We start from the raw sequence: 25,000 nt of genomic DNA, 5'->3' as shown, positions 1-25,000 counted from the left end.
ACTACTACTACTACTACTACTACTACTACTACTACTACTACTACTACTACTACTACTACTACTACTACTACTACTACTACTACTACTACTACTACTACTACTACTACTACTACTACTACTACTACTACTACTACTACTACTACTACTACTACTACTACTACTACTACTACTACTACTACTACTACTACTACTACTACTACTACTACTACTACTACTACTACTACTACTACTACTACTACTACTACTACTACTACTACTACTACTACTACTACTACTACTACTACTACTACTACTACTACTACTACTACTACTACTACTACTACTACTACTACTACTACTACTACTACTACTACTACTACTACTACTACTACTACTACTACTACTACTACTACTACTACTACTACTACTACTACTACTACTACTACTACTACTACTACTACTACTACTACTACTACTACTACTACTACTACTACTACTACTACTACTACTACTACTACTACTACTACTACTACTACTACTACTACTACTACTACTACTACTACTACTACTACTACTACTACTACTACTACTACTACTACTACTACTACTACTACTACTACTACTACTACTACTACTACTACTACTACTACTACTACTACTACTACTACTACTACTACTACTACTACTACTACTACTACTACTACTACTACTACTACTTGTTTTAATGTTCACTTGCTGTTGCCGATCAGAATAAAACTCGTTATTACCAATACTATTGATTTTAGAAACATTATTGCTTTTATTTTGAGATGAACGTACGCTACTACTACGTTTAATGATGGTAATAACTATAATACACTCGCCACATTAAACTTGTGATCAGTTACAAATTTCATAACTGTCCAAACCCGAGCCACAAAAATGTGCATATTAGATTTTCAAAACATTGCGACCTGTACAATATACAATATAATAAAATGCTTCCACAAATTAGCCCTATGAATAGATATTTTAAGTTTAAGATTAATATTGTGGCTTGTAAAATGCACTATGCACAAAACATATCTAGTTTTGAGCTCAGTGTGTGATACACATTAACAACAGCTAGTATCTTCTGGCACTATAGTAATATACTTTTACATGGAAAAGTGAGGGAGAATATTCTAGGGGGGGGGGGGTATATTATAACCAAGCCCATTTTATACTCTGGGTATTAACTGGCCTATCCTAACTTATACACCGGGTATAAAATAGCCTATCCTATAATAATCTTGGGTATACTCTTGGCTGTTATACCGTTAACTACTAAAACCTATTTATCGAGTGCTGTTCCACTCCTAAGATGCAGATAAGTCACAAAATTCAGCCGGCATTGCATTGATTATTAAAATATTCGCCCCCGGGTGGGCTTGAACCACCAACCTTTCGGTTAACAGCCGAACGCGCTAACCGATTGTGCCACGGAGGCTTAAATCAAGGGGAAGATTTGCTCTTGCACACTCGGAGTCTGACTAATAATTTTGCAACACGACGCAATATTTGGAATAAGATGATATTTGAGATAGCTTTTCTAGGCAACACAAAATTATTTGCTAAGTTTTATGAATAAAGATACAAAATAAAAATAGCAACAGTCACTTTGGCGATTTTAAAAAATAAGTTAATACACTTCTGAGTTTCTTAACTATCTGCAACTAGAAAGACTGAATCAGCTTTGGCTTCTCAAGAATCCCTAGATTAGATACTGGAGAACAGGCGCAGTACAGAGAAAGCTGTGCAGTAAACCTCACGACTCTATAACCAGTTTCCTATTTCAGGAATTATTAATTCCTTTGCTTGACCTCACAAACAATCAACCACAACAGCAGCAGCAGCTGCTACGACTGCTGCTGCTACTATTAGCGTAAGAGTAGCAGTACCCATGATCATCATTATTAATACCCTTATCATTATCATTGTTACGACTGATATTTCTATTATCATCATTGTTGCCATCGCCTTTATAATCGTCGTCGCCATCGTCATTATTACTGTTATTATTATGATTATTATAATTAGGATTACTTTATTGTTACTATTGGTATTATCCTGTATAATATGTTTGCGTATTAGCATTTTATTTGACGCTTGTAATGATAATAATGAGTCATTACTAGTATTATAGACCATAGAGCCTTTTCCTAGTTGAACTTTTCCCCTATCGCAATTTTGTTTCCCCAACGTGCGTTTTTGCGCCGGCAGTCATTTCCCTAGGTGAGGATTTATGGTTCTTCGATGCACATGCAGGTGAGGAGATATGGATGATTCTCTTTTATATATCTCATTTGTCCCTTCTTAGTACTAACATTTACCCCACTGAATTAGGCCTCAGATTGATTGATCTTTCTATTTACTACTTTAACCTCGCTCCCTGATCTTACCTAACAATGCTGCAGTATCCACTCCTCATCTGACCCTGCATCATCTGTGGAAGAGTGAATTTTACATTTTGTGGGACACAACTGTTCATCGCTTAGAGTCGTCATCAGGTGCCTGCAGAAAGATACTAGCATGCCATAGACAATATTCTAACAAGGCGGTAGATGACGGCAACCGTTAGACACGAGAGACAACTAGGAATACTGAGAGGACCTGCACTATGGCGACAGACCCTTGGACCAGTTAGTTTATGCCGTTAGGCATTACTTTGGGTTCACTAATACGAGGTATTCTCCTTGTATTATATACTTCTCGTAGGTCATAAATGGTGATTCATATGAGAGGAAAGACTTGAATCACTTTTTTATTGCTCCTCTCCTAGAGAAAAGTAAATAGTAATGAAACTTAAAAGAAATCAATCTAATTCATAAACAGAAAATACTAATGTCTGTCCGCACCAAACCATCAATACGGAAATGCTGAAATAGCGATAGGAAAAGTCTGACAGGAGGGATGTCAGTCTTCCGTATTATCATACATACTTCAGCCTCAGTTCAATTGTGTTATTAGGGCCACTATCATATTCAGTAGTGTATACTCAGTAATAGTATAGCCAGCCCAATTTAATCGTGAATTTTAACGATTCCCATAAGAATCCAGAGTTATCTTCGGCACTAGAAAAGAACCGGCAGCTATTCGCTGATTGAATGATTGTCAGATGAATTTATGAATGCAAGTTTTAAATGTCGGTGATATTGCCTTGTCTAAGGAACCAATAAGTTTTTAATTCATTGATTCATTTTTTCAGGTAGCAATTTCTGTTTCATCCTACTTTTTGGAGGGGGAGGGCACCTGAAATTTCAAGGAAGGCCAGTAATTTATTGAGCTTATGGAAGAAAGACCTTGTCTTACTTCAAGAAAGTAAGAAATGCATACTGCATATTTCAAAATTCCAAAATACTGCATTCTCGGGTTTAAGTATCTTGGTCGCGATTACAGTCATGACGGTTGCTGTCATCAAAATTATAACATGCAATTTCTATGTTACGTAAGTGGTAAATAAGGGTGAATTACTATTGAACTTAGATTTATTACAAGAGTTGCTGTAGCGGCAGGTTAGCTGGAGCTAGGTGCTATTGTGGCGAAGGTGACGGAGACAGCCTCCAGGACAGGTAAAGAGTGACGGAACTTGCTGAAGGGTGAGTGAAATCTAGGGGTCATTCTATAGCTCATCCCAGTAATGGATAGTGACGATAGATTGTTAGTGGAGAGCGTCGGTCACGTGTCACTGAGGAATTCAACGGTTGGTTCGTTCTTGGTTGCGCGTAATGTCACGGAATGTAGCATTTTATGATAAACTAGCTCCACCATGAACTAAAGATTTCGCCCCCGGGTGGGCTCGAACCACCAACCTTTCGGTTAACAGCCGAACGCGCTAACCAATTGTGCCACGGAGGCATGGAATAAGAATAATTTTTTTTATTATATATATTTTTAAGTATTTATTTAAAGTGAGATAACATGAACAGCAACTGTTAACCATGGTACAACAATATATAGTTTCAAGATACAAGTAAGTAAAACTATACTGCACCGTACTTAAAACCCTATTAACTACGTCTTCAAAGTTTGTATGAAGTAAATGACAGTAGTATAAAATCCTTTACGATAATTATTGCAAAGTATAACCACAACTTACATGTATGGCTTATTTAGAAATTGTTCGCACATTATTGTTGTATGTTGCATTACTTCTGCTTAGAACTTTACCAATAAAATTATTATTGTTTGCTTATTGTCTGATTTGCGTAATTTGTAAATATCGCTATTAACATTAACGAATTTAAAATTGTTCTCTCAAGGCTGTCACATGTGATCACGTGATGAAGTACCTCTATTTTTGCTTTCAGACAATTTTCATTTTCTTTCCCCAGTTGCTACTTCAATATTGTCTTACATACGATTTTGATATGTGGAAATATTTTCGCACTTTGCGATCTCAATACAGTTCCCATTTCTGCAATGAAAAAATACTTCCATAGGATTTGATATGATATTATTTCGTTTGTAATAATAAAAGTCAGGCATGCCTAATGAATTACGGTAATGGTATATACATTCACTTTTATTCATAGGACTTTTTTTAAATTAAAGATATTTGCAATTTGATTTTCCTTGGCATAGTAGATAAAAACAAACAAAAATTGCCGACTCCTGAACATTATCTTACAGTTTCTTAATCTGTCCTTTATTTATGTTTTTTTTTTTAATTTCCGTTTTTTGTGTACTACTGTATAGTTGTAGTAGTAGGAGTATATAGTTATAGTTGTAGTTGTAGTAGTAGTAATAGTAGAAGTGGTTTACTATCATAACCATTATTAACACTTTTCAAAGGAAAGTATATTTAAGGTATAGCTAGAAAATACTTGTGGTCTTCATTACGGTTTTACATTGAAGTAAACAAAGGCTACTTGAGATATAAAGCATATATTGCTCTTGTCATAGTCTGTATATGTATTTTGTATACCAGTGTATTTTAACGTGGTAATTAGCGTCACCCTTCATTCTGGTGGCATTTGTTGGTTTAATATAACTAACGGATTTGCGTAACTTGAAGTAACTCGACCACGGATACCTGTAGGCCTTCATCAGTCCTGTATATTTGTACTTTCTGGTGCACATATAACCATCTTCTTTTATGGATAATATAGGCAAAAATATTGCGTGCTTATTTCATTTACTTAGGTTTTGGAAAGGCTGTTTTTATGTTATGGTTAAATTATGAAAAAAAAAGTGCTCTAGCGATCATCCAGTGTGATTTTGTTTATCATGCTATTAAACGCGCTGATATCAGCCTTAAAGATCAAGAAAAAGACAGTGTATAAAAGCTCTGAACTGCTTGTTGATTTTCCTCATAACATCCAGCTATAAATACGTATCAAGTTCACACATACCCAGGTGCTATAAAGGGATATTTGATTGAAAAGTTGAAGCGTGGTGTGTATTGTAGTTTAGCTCTTACCTTATCATGTTAAGTTATACACATAGGTTTTTAAAGAAACGCCCCCGGGTGGGCTCGAACCACCAACCTTTCGGTTAACAGCCGAACGCGCTAACCAATTGTGCCACGGAGGCTTAACATCAAAAGTGAAGTATATAATACAAACCTATCCAATGGAAAGTCAGAATCAGACATAAAATGTAACTGATTGAAAGGGGTTATCCTTTAACGTTGGCTGTATAGCACCAAGTGGTCGGTGACGAAAAAGCTTTGACACTTTATATAAAGTGAAGCGTGCTCATGTGTCAAAAGGTTGTAGACTTAGTTTTCTCAAACATACGCTGGTTTATAATAATGTATTTGCCTGCTTACAAGTATCCCTGTTTTGGGTTGTTTTTTTATAACTATATTATAACAAAGTATTAGAGAATGCTTACGTATCGCAGACACAGAAAAATAATGGAGAAAATAATGCACAAAAAATATACACACGCAGCTGCATACTGGCAACTGCAAAAGAGATTTATCATTAAAATTCTTATTTAGCATCGTTTTGGGTAATATTTCCCTTAAGTTTTATTGTTTATCCATAGTGTCTTGCTTGTGTGGAGTCGAACTACAAACCGTTCGAAGCGGCCGAACTGATATGCTTGTATTCACATTTTTTTAATATACATTTTCAAGATACAATATTTTCTTTTCCTTAAGTAATTGTAACATGTGCACCAACCGAAGTGCTGTTATATTATAGTGATCTTTATTAGGCTGGCGTTAGCATTCGGTTGCCGTGGCGATTTATAACCAGTTTTCTCTTTAATGTTGGTGTTAAAGATATCAAATTCCTACACTCTGATCTGTTTGGTAAAGTGTTTCTCAGCCTTGTTACTCACGCAATCCAACTCCACGACATCCGTTATCCTCCGACATCAGCCTTTCCCGTTATATGTTTAGCTAAGGTAGATACAAAAAAAAAAAAAAAAAAAAAAAAAAAAAAAAAAAAAAAAAAAAAAAAAATGCAAGCAGTCCTTACTTAATTCTAATACAGTATTCCTTGCCAATGCAGCTTTACAGCATTCTTGATCTGAACACCTAGTAAATTGGCCATAAATATTTCCTCCCCAAGGCTTTGCGACCCTCTTTCTAGCCCTCCCCAATCCTTTTGGGGATCGCTATGACTTTCATGCTGATTTCATCTTCTGTTTAAAAAAAAAAAGTCTGCTATACGAGTATAGTTACACCAACTTAAACATCCATACAGCTCACACTATCACGGCTTTATACCTTGGCAATTTTATGTAAGTTATCACTATAATTAATATATCATTATTGTTATTATTATTTTTCTTGATATTATTATTATTATTATTATTATTATTATTATTATTATTATTATTGTTATTTGCATAACAGCAGTTTAATATACTAATAAATATTTATATCATTTTGATACTTTATATAACCGTGTGGCTTAAAATGTTTCATTTAATGAATGATATTTGTTATATTACAACTGTAAGAGTAATGATAGTTCATGGTTTGTGTACATCTGCGAGTAACATTTCGTACGCTCAGCACGTATCAGTAGTTAAAGTTGAAAGAATTTAACAAGAGTATGATTAGTGATATATGGATTTCTGAACTTTCAAAAGAAGCGCCCCCGGGTGGGCTCGAACCACCAACCTTTCGGTTAACAGCCGAACGCGCTAACCAATTGTGCCACGGAGGCATGAATTACATATTGCAAACTCTGAAAAATATTGCAATGCAAAGCAGATTGATTTGTGAAAAGCACAGGAATGAATTTCTGCACCCGTACCATTACATAAATCCATTTTGAACTATTTATAAAAAGTCTTCTAGGTGGCGGCTTCACTCGGGTGCCCGCCGATACTTGCTGCATTTCTATTCCGATGCTTATTCGAGAAGAAATTTTATCAACGTTGATTAGGCTAGCAAATATAGTACGATTTATAGAATTGCTTGAACAGCATTCATGTGTCTGGGATGTGAAAAAAAAAACGGAATGAAGAATACATCACATTTAGAGGTTTGTTTATCCGCAAGACAGATTATATATATTGATATATATATATGTTTATATATGTATATATATCGGCTTTTGTAGAAAAGACCATCGCCTGGCGAAGTTCCAGACAAGGAAGCAATCATTTTTCGATAAAAGACGCATATTCTTATTACAGAAAACCCTTAATTACAAACAAATTAGTTACTCTACTTACAAACACGTTACGATAACTAGTACACTTAGACAAGAACTTACAGAAACTTACTGCAGAACAAGACATTAAGACAAGGCAATGCAATGAATGACTGATACGGTATATGGTATTTATGTAACAACATCACGTTATATATGAAAAAGTGGAGCCTGCAACTGATCTTTTCTTGTATGAACGTCCTGTATAAATAAGATAATACACCATACATTTTGAATACAAACCAGGCAATAAAGCAGGCGTTGGGGGTATTAAGCGCCTTTGAGTCGATTCGCAATACCCATCACATCACACCATTTGTTACGCCACATCACATCACGTCAATTGCACCGTTAACAGCTTCGTCCAGCGTCCAATTCCCGCCAATCCTAGCGCGTGATCTGAAAAATCTTGTAAAAAGTGTACTGCTATTTGATGTTGAGGAGGAAATAACTCTAAAAAGAAAAGGATGTGACATGCTGGGGAATGAATAGTTGCCCCCTCTACAAAGAACTGGAAGATGAAGTTTTTTTTTTTTTCAGTACTTTCGAATGTCAAGATTCAAAATCAACCTGTTGTTAAAGATGCTATAAAAAATTCTTGTCAAGAGCACTAATTTTCGGGAGGCATTTACACCAAAAGAGAGACTGGCTGTATGCTTTAGTTAGTAATGGCATTTTCACGTCACGTCAAAACATTCTTGGAAATTGCCGTGATTCTATGTGACGGTGTACTGTGAATATGTCCATTTGTTTACCTGGAAGAAATTTTGACGTGACATGCGTGATGTCCACGTCCATTTATTTGGATAACTGCAATATGCTAATTTAATTCATATTAGGCAACTACTTGTGTATATTACTCTAAACTCTCTAGAAAGAGGACTGAATATGCAAATTTGGCTCAAATTATTCAAAATGTGTGTGACTCCCATTTAGTGCCCAGACAACTGTCTAGCTTCTATTGGCCACTACCGGCCCAGAGCAGTGTCTTGTGGAAAACATTTAACTAGTAAATAAATGTGTTAGTTTAGGGTGATCACTCCTTAACTTACAGGAGACGGGAATGGCAAAAAATCAGCGTGGATCACGGGGTATGAGGATGTGTTGGAGTAGTTAACAGTAGTAGTAATCTGTATCATATATTTTTTTTGTCTTTTTGTCTGTATGCATATTTTATTTCCCATTGTCGCAGGTATGTATCATATTTTCATGGTATATGGGGAACCATTGGCCATACTACCCATACTCTGAAGAACCTTGTTTTATATGGGCGTAGCGGTTTAGTAAATTCATTTTTAAAAAGTCATATTTTTTCTGACCTGCTGAAAGCGCATTTCCATTGTAATACATTACATAAGAATGTGGCAAACCTATCTAGGGAAAAGTAGGAGACATTACTCATAAGCTTAGAAAATACACAATTTCAATAACCTTAAAATTAATTGGATTATACCTTCCACTTTCTAAATGGTCGTGGTGATGAAAATTAACGTTTTGTCACAAGAAGTTGTGAATACATCTTTTTTCAAGTAGCTATTGTCAGCAAAGTTAGGCAACCCTTAAATTGTATTGACTCTCTAGCCCCTTTCTGTAACAAGAGTTTTTATTAAATATTCGCCCCCGGGTGGGCTCGAACCACCAACCTTTCGGTTAACAGCCGAACGCGCTAACCGATTGTGCCACGGAGGCCTTAACTAGTATGTACGATTTTCTAATACAAATTATGCAATAAATTTAGAAAGTAGATAAAGCATGTATACTATATATTCAGCATAAAGTAACCTCTGCAAAACTAATAAAACCAGGTTACCTAAATGTCCTTGTTACTCGCAGCCTTACTGCAGTGTATTCTAAAAAATTATTTTCATTCATCTATATTTTTAATCAACAATGTTTTAAGTTGCACCCTACAACAGAGTAATAGAGGAGTATGTGAAGGACTCCTTATGCGCGCGCGCGCACACACACACACACACACACACACACACACACATACGTATATATATTCATATATTCATAAACATATACAGACCTGCGTACGCACACACACTATATATATATGTATATATATAAGAGAGAGAGAGACACACATATATAGATATATAGATAGATAATTAGATACACATACATATATATATAGATAAATAGATAGATACAGATATATTTATATATATATCACACATACACATATAGACAGATAAATAGATACAAATATAATTCTAATTATACACGAATGTATGTATGTGTGTTCATTCACTTAAATGTTGTATACACATGTATTTGTGTGCGCATTCATTTAAGTATTGTATAAACGTGTGTGTGTGCTTTCACTTAGATATTGTATACATGTGTGTGTGTGTAAATTCCCTAAAATATTGTTTACACTTGTGTGTGTATGTATATGTATAATATATATGTATATAAATGTGTATACATATATATGCATATACATATACATATATATGTGTGTGTGTGTGTGTGTATTTATACATACACACACACAGTCTTTTTATACATATATACACACATCAATATAAATACATATTTATGTGTGTGCATATATATATATATATATATATATAAAGATGGATAGATATTTATATATATGTGTCTGTGTGTGTGTGTGTGTGCGCGCGTATTTACACAAACATACATTTATATATATGTGTGTGTAATGTGAACGTACTTTCTTAGTGAACTGTTATCAAGAGAGTAAGCTTTCTTTTACCACATGTTGATATTAGCTTTCACCTGTTTGTATCTATAATATCTTAAATTTTCGCCCCCGGGTGGGCTTGAACCACCAACCTTTCGGTTAACAGCCGAACGCGCTAACCGATTGTGCCACGGAGGCTTTAAATTCAGAAATGTAATTCCAATACAAACCTATCAGTCGATTCTAAGGATAGACTAAGACGGTTTATTGTCAATTCAACAAAATGTTACTTTCGTAAAGCAAATAATACCAGGTTGTTTACAATTCCTTGAAAATTCCGACACATCCGTGTCCCCAAACCGAGATATTTGATTTATTTTTTCTGTCATATAACTCATATATAATATTCGCTGAAGATACGGCTTCATAATATATTCGCAATATGAATAGCAAATTGGCCTATATTATTTTTCCTCAGAGCTTGGCGACCCCGCAATGCATAACCATATATATGCATATGTGTATATATATCTATATATATATATATATATATATATATATATTTATATTTGTGTGTGTGTGTCAGTGTTTCTGTGTGTATACATATGTGTATGTACATATATATATATATATACGTATATATATCCATATATATACACATACACACGTTTGTATGTGTCTATACATGTGTATGTATATGTATATGTATATGTATATCTGTGTATACATATATAAACATACATTTTTTTATGTATATCAGAAATACATTACACAATATTATATATAAACAGATAGACAGACATAACTACATGGATGAACACAAATATTTTCTTATTGTGGGTGTCTTTTCTTTTAGTGTGATATATATATACATACATATATACATTTATAAAATATATGTGTGTGTGTCTGTGTTTATACACCTGTACACACACACACACACACACACATATATATATGTATATATGTATATATATATATATATATGCATGTGTGTGATATATATACACATACATTGTGTGTGTGTGATATATATATATATATATACATGTGATTATATCTGTATCTAAGTGAATGCGCGCGCGCGCGCACACACACACAAACACAAATACTTCCAGTCTACGTGCTGGAAGTAGGGAAGGTTGAATTTCTGATTATCACGGCGTTTCTTATTTAGATATACTTGTTTAGATATGCCTGTATGAATGGCGTTGTGTCTTTTAAAATATATTATCTCCTACTGAGTTGTTTATATAGTTTTGGATATGAAGGTATAATAAATATATTGCAATTCTTATGAGAGGACATGCATTTCACTATAATTGTATGCATACCCATTAATGTATATTTAAATTGTGTATTATAACTTAATAATGTAAAATAATCTTGTTGCAACCATCACTTATCTTTATAGTGGTTGTTGCTAAAAAAAAATCTTATGCACTGATTGCAAATTTCGCAGATTTTTTTTTTTTTTTTTTTTTTACTATCATTTACTAAGAAACGGGTTCTCTGTTCTGATGCATAAGGCGGGAGATTGCACTTGGAGAAGAATTGTTTTTGCCTTTAATAACTACCCTTCCGTGAATCTAAAACACCGATGCTTTTGCAAAATTTCCGCCCCCGAGTGGGCTCGAACCACCAACCTTTCCGTTACCTTGCTCTGTTCAACCGGGAATGGGAAAGGGTTGCCCATGCTAACGCCTAGTATGCCCTATTCCTGGAATACTTTCCTGGAGCACTTATCTGGAAATCAAAATATTCGGTTTATATATATGTATATATATGTGTGTGTGTTTGTGTGTGTGTGTGTATGTATGTGTGTGTGTATGTGTGTGTGTGTATGTATGTGTGTATGGTGCACAGATTCTGAAGTGCATATATATATATATATGTGTGTGTGCAAGCTCGTTCCTGCATTAGTGTATATGCACATATCTGTAAAGACAGACAGGCAGATAAATAAAAACACGCGCAAATGTAGACACTGTATAAACAGGTATGATTTTTGGGTATATTCTTTAGTTTTATTATTGTCATTACTATTTATGGAAACGCGTGCATTGTCGCATATTCCTGTCGTTTTATCTTTACTGTTTGATACTTTCATTGTAAAAAGTCATAATATTCATTGAGATCATTGAAATTATACTTGGTGTGACGTTTAGTCCATGAAAAATATCACATTGAGCGGTATGCTGTTACATTTTGATAAATTTCGTTTAAAGTAAATAAACGATTATTATAAAAGCTGTATTTGATTTCCCTGTCAGATGTAGACGGCTGGTTGGACCACGTTTCCCAGGTAGAATGGTTCAAACCAAAATGGTGGGGCTTGGAAAACAGGTTTCTGAAATGGAAGCAGATCGAATCCCGACCTACTATAGGTTAGATATATCACCGTACACCATCGCTGCAAATATGTTAAACAGTGAATTAGTACTTAAAATGAAGGATGCTACGACCTTATAGTTATTTCAAATGTATGAGGAAATATATTTGTATTTGTCTAGGAAGCTGCATCTCCGTTTTATGGATACTATAAACTACTTCCCTATATTCTCAGCTTGTCAATTAATGGTTAGAATATTCACATTCTGTTGTTAAATTACTGAACGGAGGAGAGTTTACTTACAATAGTAGATTTGTGGTATTTAGGCTTATTTTTTACTATTAGATATTACGAGAACTGGCTACCAAGGGTGCATTTGCAGAGGATTCGCACGCGTAGGAGGTCACGAAACAGATGCCAGGTCAAATCTGGTGGCACATTAAAAAACAAGAATAAAGAAAAAAAAAGTTTCGTTAGATTCACCAATTTGGTAGTTGAAATTGTGTTAGAAACCAGTGATAATATGAAGTGAGTGTACACGTAGCAGTGACTTTTTAGAAAAGATTTTTCATCTGCGCAAAAAAGTGAAAGGCAACCGTCAGCTGGAACTCCCAGTGTACGAGCGAGTATACTGCTAGAGGTTCGAGTCTCTCAGTTCGCTTTTAACTTATTTTACCTAGTGAAAATACGGAATGTTGAATGTTTTGTGTTTGATTGATTATTTAGAAGATGGAAAGAGCTTGTAAATCATAATGTTAGGCTGTTACCTTAATGTGACATCTCCGTTGGTATGAAAAATGAGAAACAAATGCCTGTATTTGTTAGAGTATAAGAAAAAGGAGTCTTTAATACTATGTCTGATCCAACCTGATATTACTTCAATATCAGGTTGCAATATTTTGTAGTGTGTTAAGTTTAGATATATAGTTTATGTACTGCAAACGAGGCCGTACGTATGTCAGACCGCTTTTCACTTATATAGAAAGAGAAAGTTGTTACGTACATGTATGTGTTTTATGTTTGCATGTGTGTTTATATATACATATATACATATAGTGATGTGTATATATGACAGACACATACATATTATATATATATAAAATACATACACTCATATATATGTATATATTTTATGTAAACATATGTACACACACACACACACACACACGCGCGCGCACACACACGCACGCACACACAGTCATATACACACATATATTTATATAAAGGTTTATTGTATGTGTACACATACAATTATACATTGTATGTCCATTTGTATTTATACTTATGGATTATATGTATATACATGTACATATATATATATATATAAATATACATACATATATATATACATATACAATTATATATATATATATATATATATATATTAACATATTTGCGCACATATATTGTAAAATATAAATATATGTACATATATGTACATGTGTGTGTGAAGAGAAAGCATTTGAAGAGACGGGAGCACTATAATTGATGATACAGCGATAAGACTAACGTAAATGACATAAGAAGACTGTGACAAGAACTTGTAAACAAGTGTAAAGAAGAATCAGGAGTGGGATGGAAAATGGAAGAATATTAGCAGGTTATTGGTTCAGTAATCTGTGACATATTGACAGTTATCAGTCATTACTCTTGCTTACAGAATATAAAATCAGATTTTACTATTATTTACAGGTGACAACAAAGTATACGTTAAACATGATTTTATGACCATCAGTCACGCAAGTCCTTGGTCAGGTATTAGGTGAAAGTTTAACATATGACGGACGACAGTAGTAGGAACAATAGTATATGTCACTGTTGGTGAGAGGATTACCACTCAAGGCCAATCATCATTAATGATAACCCTGACATGGATACACAGTAAATCCTTCCAAGTGGCTTATTTCTACTCGTCTGAATTTTCTATATCAAAATGTGTCACCGCAAACACTATGGACATGCTAATACATACACCGTATCAGACATATTTTAGAATTGGCCAAAATAAAATATAAAGTTTATGCTACGTTTGCATGCCTCCGTGGCACAATCGGTTAGCGCGTTCGGCTGTTAACCGAAAGGTTGGTGGTTCGAGCCCACCCGGGGGCGTTACCTTTAATCAATTGAGAATTGTCACCCGCCCTCAGAAAAACACTAAGCGACACCGGTGCAAAATTTGTCAGTTTGTAACCAGGATACATGTGTACTCGAATATGTATCCCCATGCTTGGTAAGGAAATATATAATCAACATAAATTGCCTTTGTTGAATCAGTTAAATTATATTTGACATTATTCACACTTTATTATGATATAAATCATATTTTAATAATTTGGTTACTACATAAAAGGCACTACTGACATGATTATAGTTCACACTATTAGAAAAATATGATTTAAACGAAATATTTTTAGGTGTTAAGATACGCCTTACAATTTCCATTATGCTTGTTCACACATACTTAGAAATAAATTTCCTCTTGCATTTATTTTAAAACGCAAAGGGTGACAATAATAGAACACTTACTTGAAAAAGTAAATGGCACATATCGACCTTTGTTGTATCATATGGGATCGTTTTTACCTTAACCCAATCGGCACGTATGGCAAGAATACATGCCATGCCCACTGTAATATAAGTTTATATTTGTATTTTCGATTCTATGGCTCTACAATTATAAATGTAGGGTTTGTATTTTCAGGTAATCGCATCAGATTTGCACTTTATTTATGCTTGAATTACTACTTAACTCAGTCGGCACGTATGACAAGAATTAATGCCATGCCCACTGTAATATAAGTTTATTTATTGTATTTACAAATAGATGGCTCTACAATTCCTTAGTCACCAAGGAGTCAGTTATCTCACCTGTTTACCCTTTCCTTGACTTTTGGAAAGATTCTATTGTATTATTTCATTGTCTTAAATGCTATCGAGATTTTAATAACAATTCAGTAATCATAACATCAGCAACAATAATAGTATTGCTATCAATTGTATTAAAAGGGAAAAACACATTTTCCCACCAATTCAAGGAATGTGGAAATCAGGATCAGTCACCAAGGCCTACTGATAGACTCCTTGCCGGCTGAACACATGTCGAGCCATTTGCATGTAATATTTACAAAAAAACTACAGGGGACAGAACATTAATCCGGGGTGGTTGGGTTAACGATCTGAACCTTAAAATTACAAGTTTATTCATGGGTGATACCATTTCAGAATTAAATTTCCTCAAAGTCAAATAGTTTATAAGAATCCGAAATTATAGGAAACCGAACTTAACATAAAGTTTTAAACGATTGACGTTAAAGTTATGCAGAAATGATTAAAATACTGAAGACAGACTACCCTGACCGTATACCGACAGACAGATGGGATTATCATGCACACTTAAAATGTTCGGTTGCTGTCCCAATAAATGTGCCTTGTTTCTCTTTTGTTGGTGGTTGGGGTGGGTTCCTTCCCATTTAATTATGTTAAACAGCATATGGAAGACGTTACGCCAAAACTGCTACTGTTTTATCTGAAGGCAAAAAAATAGTAAGATCACAACCAAACTCTCACTGCTGAAGTGTACAATTTTTATGGGAATGTTATATATCGTTTTTCAGATGACGAAACCATAGGAGTTCACCCTTTATATTGGAAAACCTGTAAGTTCAAAGGGGAAGTTTGTGACCGAAGAGTTCTGCTTTTAGGATATAAACGGCTCAATTTGTGTTACACATGAAATATCAGTGTTATAAGGTCAGCTTTTACATGTTTGGAAGTATAAGTTTTTCGAATGATTATAGACACTACGTCTAGTTGCAATCTGCAAGTTGGATACGTATCATGCGACCAGGTACAGAAACAATTTGAACTGGGTGAAGTATATATAGCATTGAAATCACTGCAACTATAAATGAAGAGAGACGGCGACTGTGTAGAGCAGTGGTTCCCACAATCGGTGATGGAACATTAAACTTACATATTTCTTTCTATGACATGGTGTCAGACCCATTACCCCTATCTCATACGAATTTAACTTTACAGCAAAGTGCATTTTTGCCAGTTCCACAAAGTACTGTTGCACGAAGTAAAATAAATTAAAGTTGTATGCTTGGATAAAACAGTGATTTATCAAACAAAATCTTATGTTCTGCTTATAGAGGTTTCAGTGACAAGGCAAGAAATATTTCATGGCTAATGTTACCGTAAATGTTATACAAAAAGCTTCTGTGACAAATACTAAGTTTAAGGTATTTAGGAATATAATATATGCCTCCGTGGCACAATTGGTTAGCGCGTTCGGCTGTTAACCGAAAGGTTGGTGGTTCGAGCCCACCCGGGGGCGTATGATTTTAACGGGCATTGTGAACATGAAAAACACAATCGAAGGCCCAGTTAGTATACAGTCTTTTCACTTCCAAATTCATCATCCAACGTTACCAACATAATGTGTTAACCACCATTTTCACTTCTTGTATCCGCAACACACGCCTTCCCGTATACTCTGGCAAAAAAGAAAAAGAAGAAAAATCACACCCACTGACTCCATCCCGAAAGATATCTGTAGTGTGGATATGTGTGGATAGCTACTGATTTGATTATTATTAAATAATGAGTAACTGATGCAATAACTGACTGATTTATAAAGACACGAATGCTTTTTGTTATCCCTACACTTCCTCAAAACTATTTCGAACTCTGCATAGTAGTAATAGTAATGTTTAATTCTGCCTAAAAATTACTATCGATCCTTACTTTTTCAACGCATATTCGCGAGTTTACGTCGAATTATTTTATTCCTGAAACACATCTGATGAATAGCACGCACACATACAAATTATTATTATTAGTCATTATTATTGTGTAGAGTTATATATAGTTTTGCAGGGATCATAAAACATACAGATGAATATATATATATATATATATATATATATATATATATATATATGTACATATATAAACACATATGTATATACACATATATGCACAGTATATATATACATATAAACATGTATATATATATATATATATATATATATATATATATATATATATATACACATGTACAGCTTTTTCTTGGGTGGGCAATGTTAGGTTGGGGACCGAAGAGAACAAAAATTAGAAAAATAAGCTCTTCTAGGGGTATTTTTTAAAGTATACCAGACCTATTTATGTATAATATATTATACATTTATTTATATATGTATATATATTTATATATACATATATATGCGTTTGTGTATATTAATCTAAGTGATATATACACCTCTCTTTACACACACACACACATAATATATACACACATATATATAGCTTCTTAGTTATTTGTTTAATCAAATCACCGAAACCCGAAGGCTTATCCTAGAGACCACAATACCTCTAAGCTTTCCAGCCTTCATGCGGTAGTTTGTGGCCACTGTAAGGGCATTTACTCACTCATCTTTGCCAGTCCTGGCTACGACTTGTCATGTACAGTGTAGGGCCAAGTGCTTATAGACACATCAGGGTATGAACGACTAAAATAATTTAACCAAAATTGCACAGAGTACTGATCTGACTGACGATGATTAGGCGCTCAGGCTTAGATATAAATTATTTCTCATACTGAACCCGCCTATCGGGACTTTCTGATGCGTGGGCTATTGGCCTACACTGTTGCATACTTTGCAATGAAAAATCAGCATAAACATCGATAAAATCTAAAGAGATTGACGTGAGCTTTTTTGAATCAGTTTAATGCTGATTTTTTTTTTTTTTTTTTTTTTTTGCAAGTGTGAACCAATACGGGTACACTGGAGACGCATATTGTAAAAAGTTAATGAGGGGTGTACAGGGAATTTCCACAATTTTATACCAAAGATGAAGAATGCTAAATTGAACAAAATACCCATTTTTGAAAAAATCGGTAAGACCGTTTGGAGTTTATTGATATGAAACAAATTCACCCCCCTTCACCCCCCTATTTTTAGCCTGCCACCACCATTTTGAGGGACGGTCCCCTTGAGGTTTTCCTTGGCAGAATTCCTACATATATGAATATGTACAGTGTTGTAATCGGCTGCACGCAGGTTTTCTGATCAATCACCATTCCTCTGGCGTGTATCTTATGTAGCAAATTACATTTAGAAAACGTATATCTGTCTTCCATTTCAAAGCCATGCTGATTAATTGATTATGTATTCTTTTGCATAAGTTACTATGAAAGAATCCGAACAGAATTAAGACTATGATTGAGTTTTAACATATACATAAAAAATAATGCATTAAATATATGTATGTATGCGTGCATGTGTGGTTTATATGTATATTATATATACAATTTATATACACACAGAAATAGAAATATGTAAATATACATACACTGCTGATATATAAATGAGTAAAAACATGTAAACAAACGCACAAATATATATATGCACGTACACTCATTACACACACACACGTGTGTATATATATATATATAATACACACAATATATATAAAAGTATGTATAAATAAATACATTATATATGTATATTATACATATTTACACATACATGATACGCCAGTTTAATGGGCATATTACACTACATTACTGGGAAAGATAGTAAGGCTCTAGAGGGATGACAGAAAAAAAAAAAAAAAATATTTACCAAGGGTCGAAATAGCGTTAGGTTCAGGTACAAAATGTGAACGATGACATTTTCAGGAAAACGTGAAAATTAAAATCCTTGTTGTGAAGTCTAAGGAGCACATACATGATGTTGAAGACATAAAAAACTGAAGGGATAAAAACAGGTTTTTAGGGCTGCTTACAAGGCTTAGTATTGTATATGGTGACTAATGCAGTATCATGTTGCGGGTAGAACCAGTTGAAAAGAGAAGCATGATCCAGAGCCTGTTTCCAAATTCAGGATACGTAGACATTAACTATGTAACCCACAAGTTAATGGAAAAACTTTTATGTTCAAACAAAGATGAAGGAATGAACATACCACCCTTTTTTTCCAAAAGCATTTTAATTTTAGATGTCTTTCATAAAGTTTCAAAAGGTATGCATGTTGCTGAATTTCACATTACACTATTCATTAACTTTGGAAAAGAAAACTTTATAATTACTTAGATGATACGTTTCCTAATTCCGTACTTTGAAAATGTTCTTTCTAATATGATTTAATGCATTGTTTTAGATTGAATTAACTGGAAGAATCTACAGTTTACAGACATATAACTCTTATAAACATAAAGCAACAGTGTGTTCGATGATTTTTTGTCGTAACATCGTTTATATATTTTACAATATGTGTGCAAACAAATAGTGTATTAGTATCCATTTTTGGAAACCACGTTAGCCATTTGATCTTTCGTTTTCTTCAAACAAGGGATGGCATATAGTATTATTTATCGTTGACTTTGTAGTGGGATATATATATTTTCTAATCCGATTTCCTGGAATTGGTTGTTTATCATAATGACAAGACCTATGGAAGTGGGGCGACATTTACCCTTCTTCCCACACATTTTTCAATTATAGTAGCATATTTCTTGAAACTTGAAAACGCTTCATTCTTTGTGCTCTTATGAATGGTAGCTGATACTAATACACTTATTGGTCATTTATATTTTGTCATTTACACTATTTGTTACAAACAGCCTAGGTTTCCGCATTATTCATTAAAAATACTATTTACGCTATGTTTACATCGAAGTGGCTGTCAGATGCACAAAAGTGGGACCCAGAAAGTATATTGAAATATAATTCCGCAACTGCACACACTTATATGTATGTGTATATGTGTGTGTATTAAGTAATATATGTATGCGTATGCATACATTATATAGATTAATAGATAGATAGGTAGATAGACAGATAGATAAATGTGTATATAGATAGCTAGGCATATACACATATGTGTGTTAGATAAATGGCACATGAAGTATGCGCATAATTCTCTATAAGGTATGAATTTTTCGTTATATGATTCCTTTACATCACTTTACAATAAATTGAGGATAAAAATTTCAAATATGTTATGAAGGATTCATTTGATTTTATATGCCTCCGTGGCACAATTGGTTAGCGCGTTCGGCTGTTAACCGAAAGGTTGGTGGTTCGAGCCCACCCGGGGGCGTTACTTTTAATTAACGTTCAATAGATTACTTGCCATATTGGTTTTATAAGGTAATTGTGGTAATATCTGCATTTAAAGATGTCAATGCCCAAGTCATTATCTTGAAGTGCAATTATGCTAACTCAAATATAAAATTGAAAAAAATACATTTCAATGTACAAACTTTTACGTCATTAACTTTATTTTCTCTTAATCTACTTAGTGCAAAAAAAAAAAAAAAAAAAAAAAAAATGTTTACGCCCTTGTTCATAGTGAAGGAGTCCTTGTTTGAAACTAATGTTCATTTATTTATGTGATGAACTGAGAGAAATATATACTACTCGTTTAGGCTTAGTCAAAATCAGATATACTTATGTCAGCAGTATACTTTATTTCAAGTATAACCACGTATGTACATATATATATTTATCTATATATACATATATACAAGTACATATATACATATAAACAAGTACATATATACATATATACAAGTACATATATACATATATACAAGTTTATATTGATATATACAATATATGTACACATATGTGCATATACATATATATATATACACATACACACATATAGGTATATATAAATTGTATATATATTAAATATATGTGTGTGTGTGTGTGTGTGTGTGTGTGTGTGTGTGTGCGTTTCAATTATTTAAGCTTCCATAATCTTATCAGGTGAGATGCTATTCAAAATGTGTGTATGTGTTAAATAATTAATGTCATGCCCACTGTAATATAAGTTTATTTATTGCATTTACACATAGATGGCTCTACAATTGCTTAGTCACCAAGGAGTCAGTTATTAATCCTACCTATCTCACCTGTTTACCCTTTTCCTTGACTTTTGGGAAGGTTCTTTTGTATTAATTCATTGTTTTAAATGTTACCTATATTTGAAGAACCATTTAATAATCATCAGTAACAATAATAACAATATTGATATCAATTGTATTAAAAGGAAAAACACATTTTCTAGCCAATTCAAGGAATGTGGAAATCAGGATCGGTCACAAGGGCCAACTGATAGACTCCTTGCCGGCTGAGCACACGTGGAGACATCTGTATGTAACAACATTCACCAAAAAAACTACAGTGAACAGAACATAACTCCGGGGTGGTTGGATTACGTAATTTAAAGGCATTCGCCTCCGGGTGGGCTCAAACCACCAGCCTTTCGGTTAACAGCCGAACGCGCTAACCAATTGTGCCACGAAGGCATGTCTGAATGATTTGGAAAACATACTTATATACATAGATGTACTTATGTGTGTGTATGCGTGTGCATATATATATATATACACACATATATATATATAGCTTATATTTATATACATATATTCTCTCTATCTACATATACACACGTGCACACACACACACACACACACACACACACACACACACACACAAACATATATAATTCTATATACACAAATATATGTATGGATACGTATATAAATGTATATCTGTAATAATCTTTCCAACATCAGAATGCTTAAACAAGCATCGTGGATGACTGAAGTGTTCTTAGATTGGAAGGTTAAGTGGACTTCATCGACTTCGCTTGCGAAGGTAAATTCTGGGAAGAGAATTGCATGCAAGATATACGATGCACGGGAACATTGCCGAACATACAGTTTTTTATTTGTTTCAGTTTTCAGAGACTCGGAGTAAGGATGCAAACACATTACTGTAATGAAACTTTGTTTATGTAGCTGATTGTTTATGGTTTGACTACACATCTAGCGATTCTGGAAACCTGGGATACTGGAAGTGGTTTCTTTGGATTATTTTATTTTCACGTTCTTCTCTGTATCCTGGTTTGTGATCATAACAAAACTTCAGCCAAAGATATAAAAAAGTGTTGCCAGCGTATCATAACCTACGAAGTATCTTATTTGTCAATATTGTAAAGAGGGATAGGTATTACAAACGAAACACTTGGGAAAATAGGGAGAGGTATTATCCTAGGTGCAGGCTAATGTTGCAGGAAATGTGGGTGCAGGGCGAGAATAAAGAGATTAAATGTGGAATATGAGGTTGGTTGGATTCACTGAGAGTGGAAGGAAAAGCCATTTCATCTTTTAGAAAGAAAAGCATTTTCCCTGCTAATCTCACATCCTTAGACAAACTGAGCTTGCTGAACAATGGTTGACAGGAGTGGGTTGGTTTTACCACATTATTGAAATATGTTACAACCATTGTCGTACGCATACAAAGATCAGTTCCTTGTTTTTAAAAACTTCCAAATAATGACGCAATAGATGCACAAGACAAAAAGACCTTAAAAATTCTAATGAAGCTGAAAAGGCAGGGAAAAGCGAACTGTCGAGCCACACATTCCTCCAACTCGCCTATCGTCGGCTTCTTCTGCAACTCACCTGGGAACTGCCTACTCTCCAGCTTGAGGACTGCCACATCTCCAGCTCACTTGGGGTCTGTCTCTTCTCCAACTCACCTGAGAACTGCTTTCTCTCTACCAGCTCACCTAGGGGCTACTACAATCCCCGTTCACTTAGGGACTGCTACAACAAATCGAAACATCCTTCTCTCCACCAACTACCCTAGATATTGCCTCTTCGCCAACTCACCTGGGGACTCTCCTTACTGCCAACTTACTTCGCGATTACCATCTCTCCTTTACGACGTCACCGGGGAACTGCTTTTTTTTTTTTTTTTTTCCTATTCACCTCTCGGATTGTCTCCTTTCCTCCAGCTCCCCGGGATGGCTTCCTCTTCTCCGACTTACCTAGAGACTGTCTCCATTTCTTAACTCACATAGGAACTGCCTCGTGTCTTCCAACATACCTGTTTACTCTGTCTTCTGCCGCGTGAGTATAATGTACCTACTGCAGATTTTGAACTTGTGACGCCTGCACTCTTTGGTTGAAACTTACCGTAGTCATATCGCCATTGAATATAGAAATATACGCAAATTAACTAATTCTAACAGGAACGCCCTTTTGGAAGCTTAGCCTGTTTTCCTTTTGTTTAACTTTCACAACTTGCTTCATGTGTTACCCTGGTAGTTAGATTGAGACACAATATGCCCATTAATTTGACGTCAACTCACGAGGCATGTAATATTTGTAACCAAGGGATGTGGGCACTATACAATAATCGTGACTTACAGACGCTGAAGCAATAAGTGATACAACTATACCCGCTTACTCTGTATATCGTTTTATCAAATTGCTGTAGTCTTATATAGTATTTAAGAATGCATAATGTGTTAAGACTTCACATCAGAACGTTATTAGTTGCACAGAAAGGAAACATTAGGACGCTAGCCGAACTAGAAATGCACTACAACAAGGGATATTAAGAAGTCACGATGTGTAGCCGTTGTTTATGTTTAGAAATACTTTCCACTCTTTTCAATATTTTTACGTGTGAAACACGAGACGCACACTTGAAGCTCGTTATAGTTTTACGTATTCATGTCATTACATCGGGCGGCAGATTTTGGAATTTTGGAATTTAGAATGTGTCTAAGGGTATTATTGACTATCACAGGATATCTGCGTTGGACTGAACACCTGGAGGCGTATACTTCTTATATAATTTATATACCCTTTGACTCGTTTATATATATGTATATATATGTTTATATATGTATATATATATAAATATATATATATATATGTACACATACGCACAAATAGACACATATATGTGCACACACACACTCACATATACATATATATTTATTCCCTCTATCACTGATGTTTATATAAGAGTGTAGCTAGATATTTGGGGTTCCGGCTCCCGTAGGTCCCTTGTCGACCCTTTCTATAATGTTATGGTTTGAGTTTGATGATAAATATAGATGGCAAAATTAGAATTTTAAAAAGGTAATCTTTGATTTTTTTTAAAGCCTACATTAACTTGAGAATCTATCTCTCCTGCCAGATGATTATATAGTCGTCCGTCGAGTATCTTCATGTATTAAATTATTTAAGACTTTATATACGTGATTTGTTTTTATTAACCTCCTGTGATATATTTCCGATTTTTATTTCTTTTATAGGAGGCATCAATTGGAGGCCCTTCCCCACTCCGTTAGGTAATTTCTCATTATTATGGTTTTTGTAAATGTGAATATTTGTTTCCTTTATCATTATCATTATTGCTAACTGAGTTATAGTTATTACGTTTATCACAATTATCCACATTGTTATTTATTGGAGAGCAATTTTTCAGCAGTGTAATATAACATACAGACAAGACCACTTCCGGCACCAATCCCTCTGGGGATTCAAGTAACACATGCTACAATTTACGACAATTGT

General features: G+C 34.3%; 1 protein-coding gene and 10 non-coding genes across 11 annotated transcripts in view; 3 read left to right on the top strand and 8 right to left on the bottom strand.

Moving 5' to 3' along the window:
- LOC125029555 (uncharacterized protein DDB_G0271670-like) overlaps positions 1 to 204 on the bottom strand; it is a gene marked incomplete at both ends in the record, with an annotated part of 1,014 nt that extends 810 nt beyond the window's left edge. The window contains one exon of the mRNA XM_047619510.1: positions 1 to 204. This exon is cut by the window's left edge and continues 810 nt beyond it. Within this exon, the coding sequence (XP_047475466.1) occupies positions 1 to 204 (204 nt within the window).
- Positions 205 to 1,373: 1,169 nt separating this feature from the next.
- Trnan-guu lies at positions 1,374 to 1,447 on the bottom strand. Its single transcript has one exon. It is a non-coding gene; the product is annotated as a tRNA-Asn (tRNA).
- Positions 1,448 to 3,781: 2,334 nt separating this feature from the next.
- Positions 3,782 to 3,855, bottom strand: Trnan-guu. The gene has a single exon. It is a non-coding gene; the product is annotated as a tRNA-Asn (tRNA).
- A 1,603-nt stretch (positions 3,856 to 5,458) lies between these two features.
- On the bottom strand, positions 5,459 to 5,532 carry Trnan-guu. Its single transcript has one exon. It is a non-coding gene; the product is annotated as a tRNA-Asn (tRNA).
- Positions 5,533 to 7,050: 1,518 nt separating this feature from the next.
- Trnan-guu lies at positions 7,051 to 7,124 on the bottom strand. Its single transcript has one exon. It is a non-coding gene; the product is annotated as a tRNA-Asn (tRNA).
- Positions 7,125 to 9,231: 2,107 nt separating this feature from the next.
- On the bottom strand, positions 9,232 to 9,305 carry Trnan-guu. Its single transcript has one exon. It is a non-coding gene; the product is annotated as a tRNA-Asn (tRNA).
- A 1,091-nt stretch (positions 9,306 to 10,396) lies between these two features.
- On the bottom strand, positions 10,397 to 10,470 carry Trnan-guu. The gene has a single exon. It is a non-coding gene; the product is annotated as a tRNA-Asn (tRNA).
- A 4,169-nt stretch (positions 10,471 to 14,639) lies between these two features.
- Trnan-guu lies at positions 14,640 to 14,713 on the top strand. The gene has a single exon. It is a non-coding gene; the product is annotated as a tRNA-Asn (tRNA).
- Positions 14,714 to 16,869: 2,156 nt separating this feature from the next.
- On the top strand, positions 16,870 to 16,943 carry Trnan-guu. Its single transcript has one exon. It is a non-coding gene; the product is annotated as a tRNA-Asn (tRNA).
- Positions 16,944 to 20,638: 3,695 nt separating this feature from the next.
- Trnan-guu lies at positions 20,639 to 20,712 on the top strand. The gene has a single exon. It is a non-coding gene; the product is annotated as a tRNA-Asn (tRNA).
- A 1,142-nt stretch (positions 20,713 to 21,854) lies between these two features.
- Positions 21,855 to 21,928, bottom strand: Trnan-guu. Its single transcript has one exon. It is a non-coding gene; the product is annotated as a tRNA-Asn (tRNA).
- Positions 21,929 to 25,000: the final 3,072 nt, after the last annotated feature.

This window comes from Penaeus chinensis, chromosome 10 (genome assembly GCF_019202785.1).
Source record: "Penaeus chinensis breed Huanghai No. 1 chromosome 10, ASM1920278v2, whole genome shotgun sequence".
Lineage (NCBI taxonomy): Eukaryota > Metazoa > Arthropoda > Malacostraca > Decapoda > Penaeidae > Penaeus > Penaeus chinensis.
The sequence above is the reverse complement of the archived record's forward strand: the minus strand, read 5'-3'. Positions and strand labels throughout refer to the sequence as shown.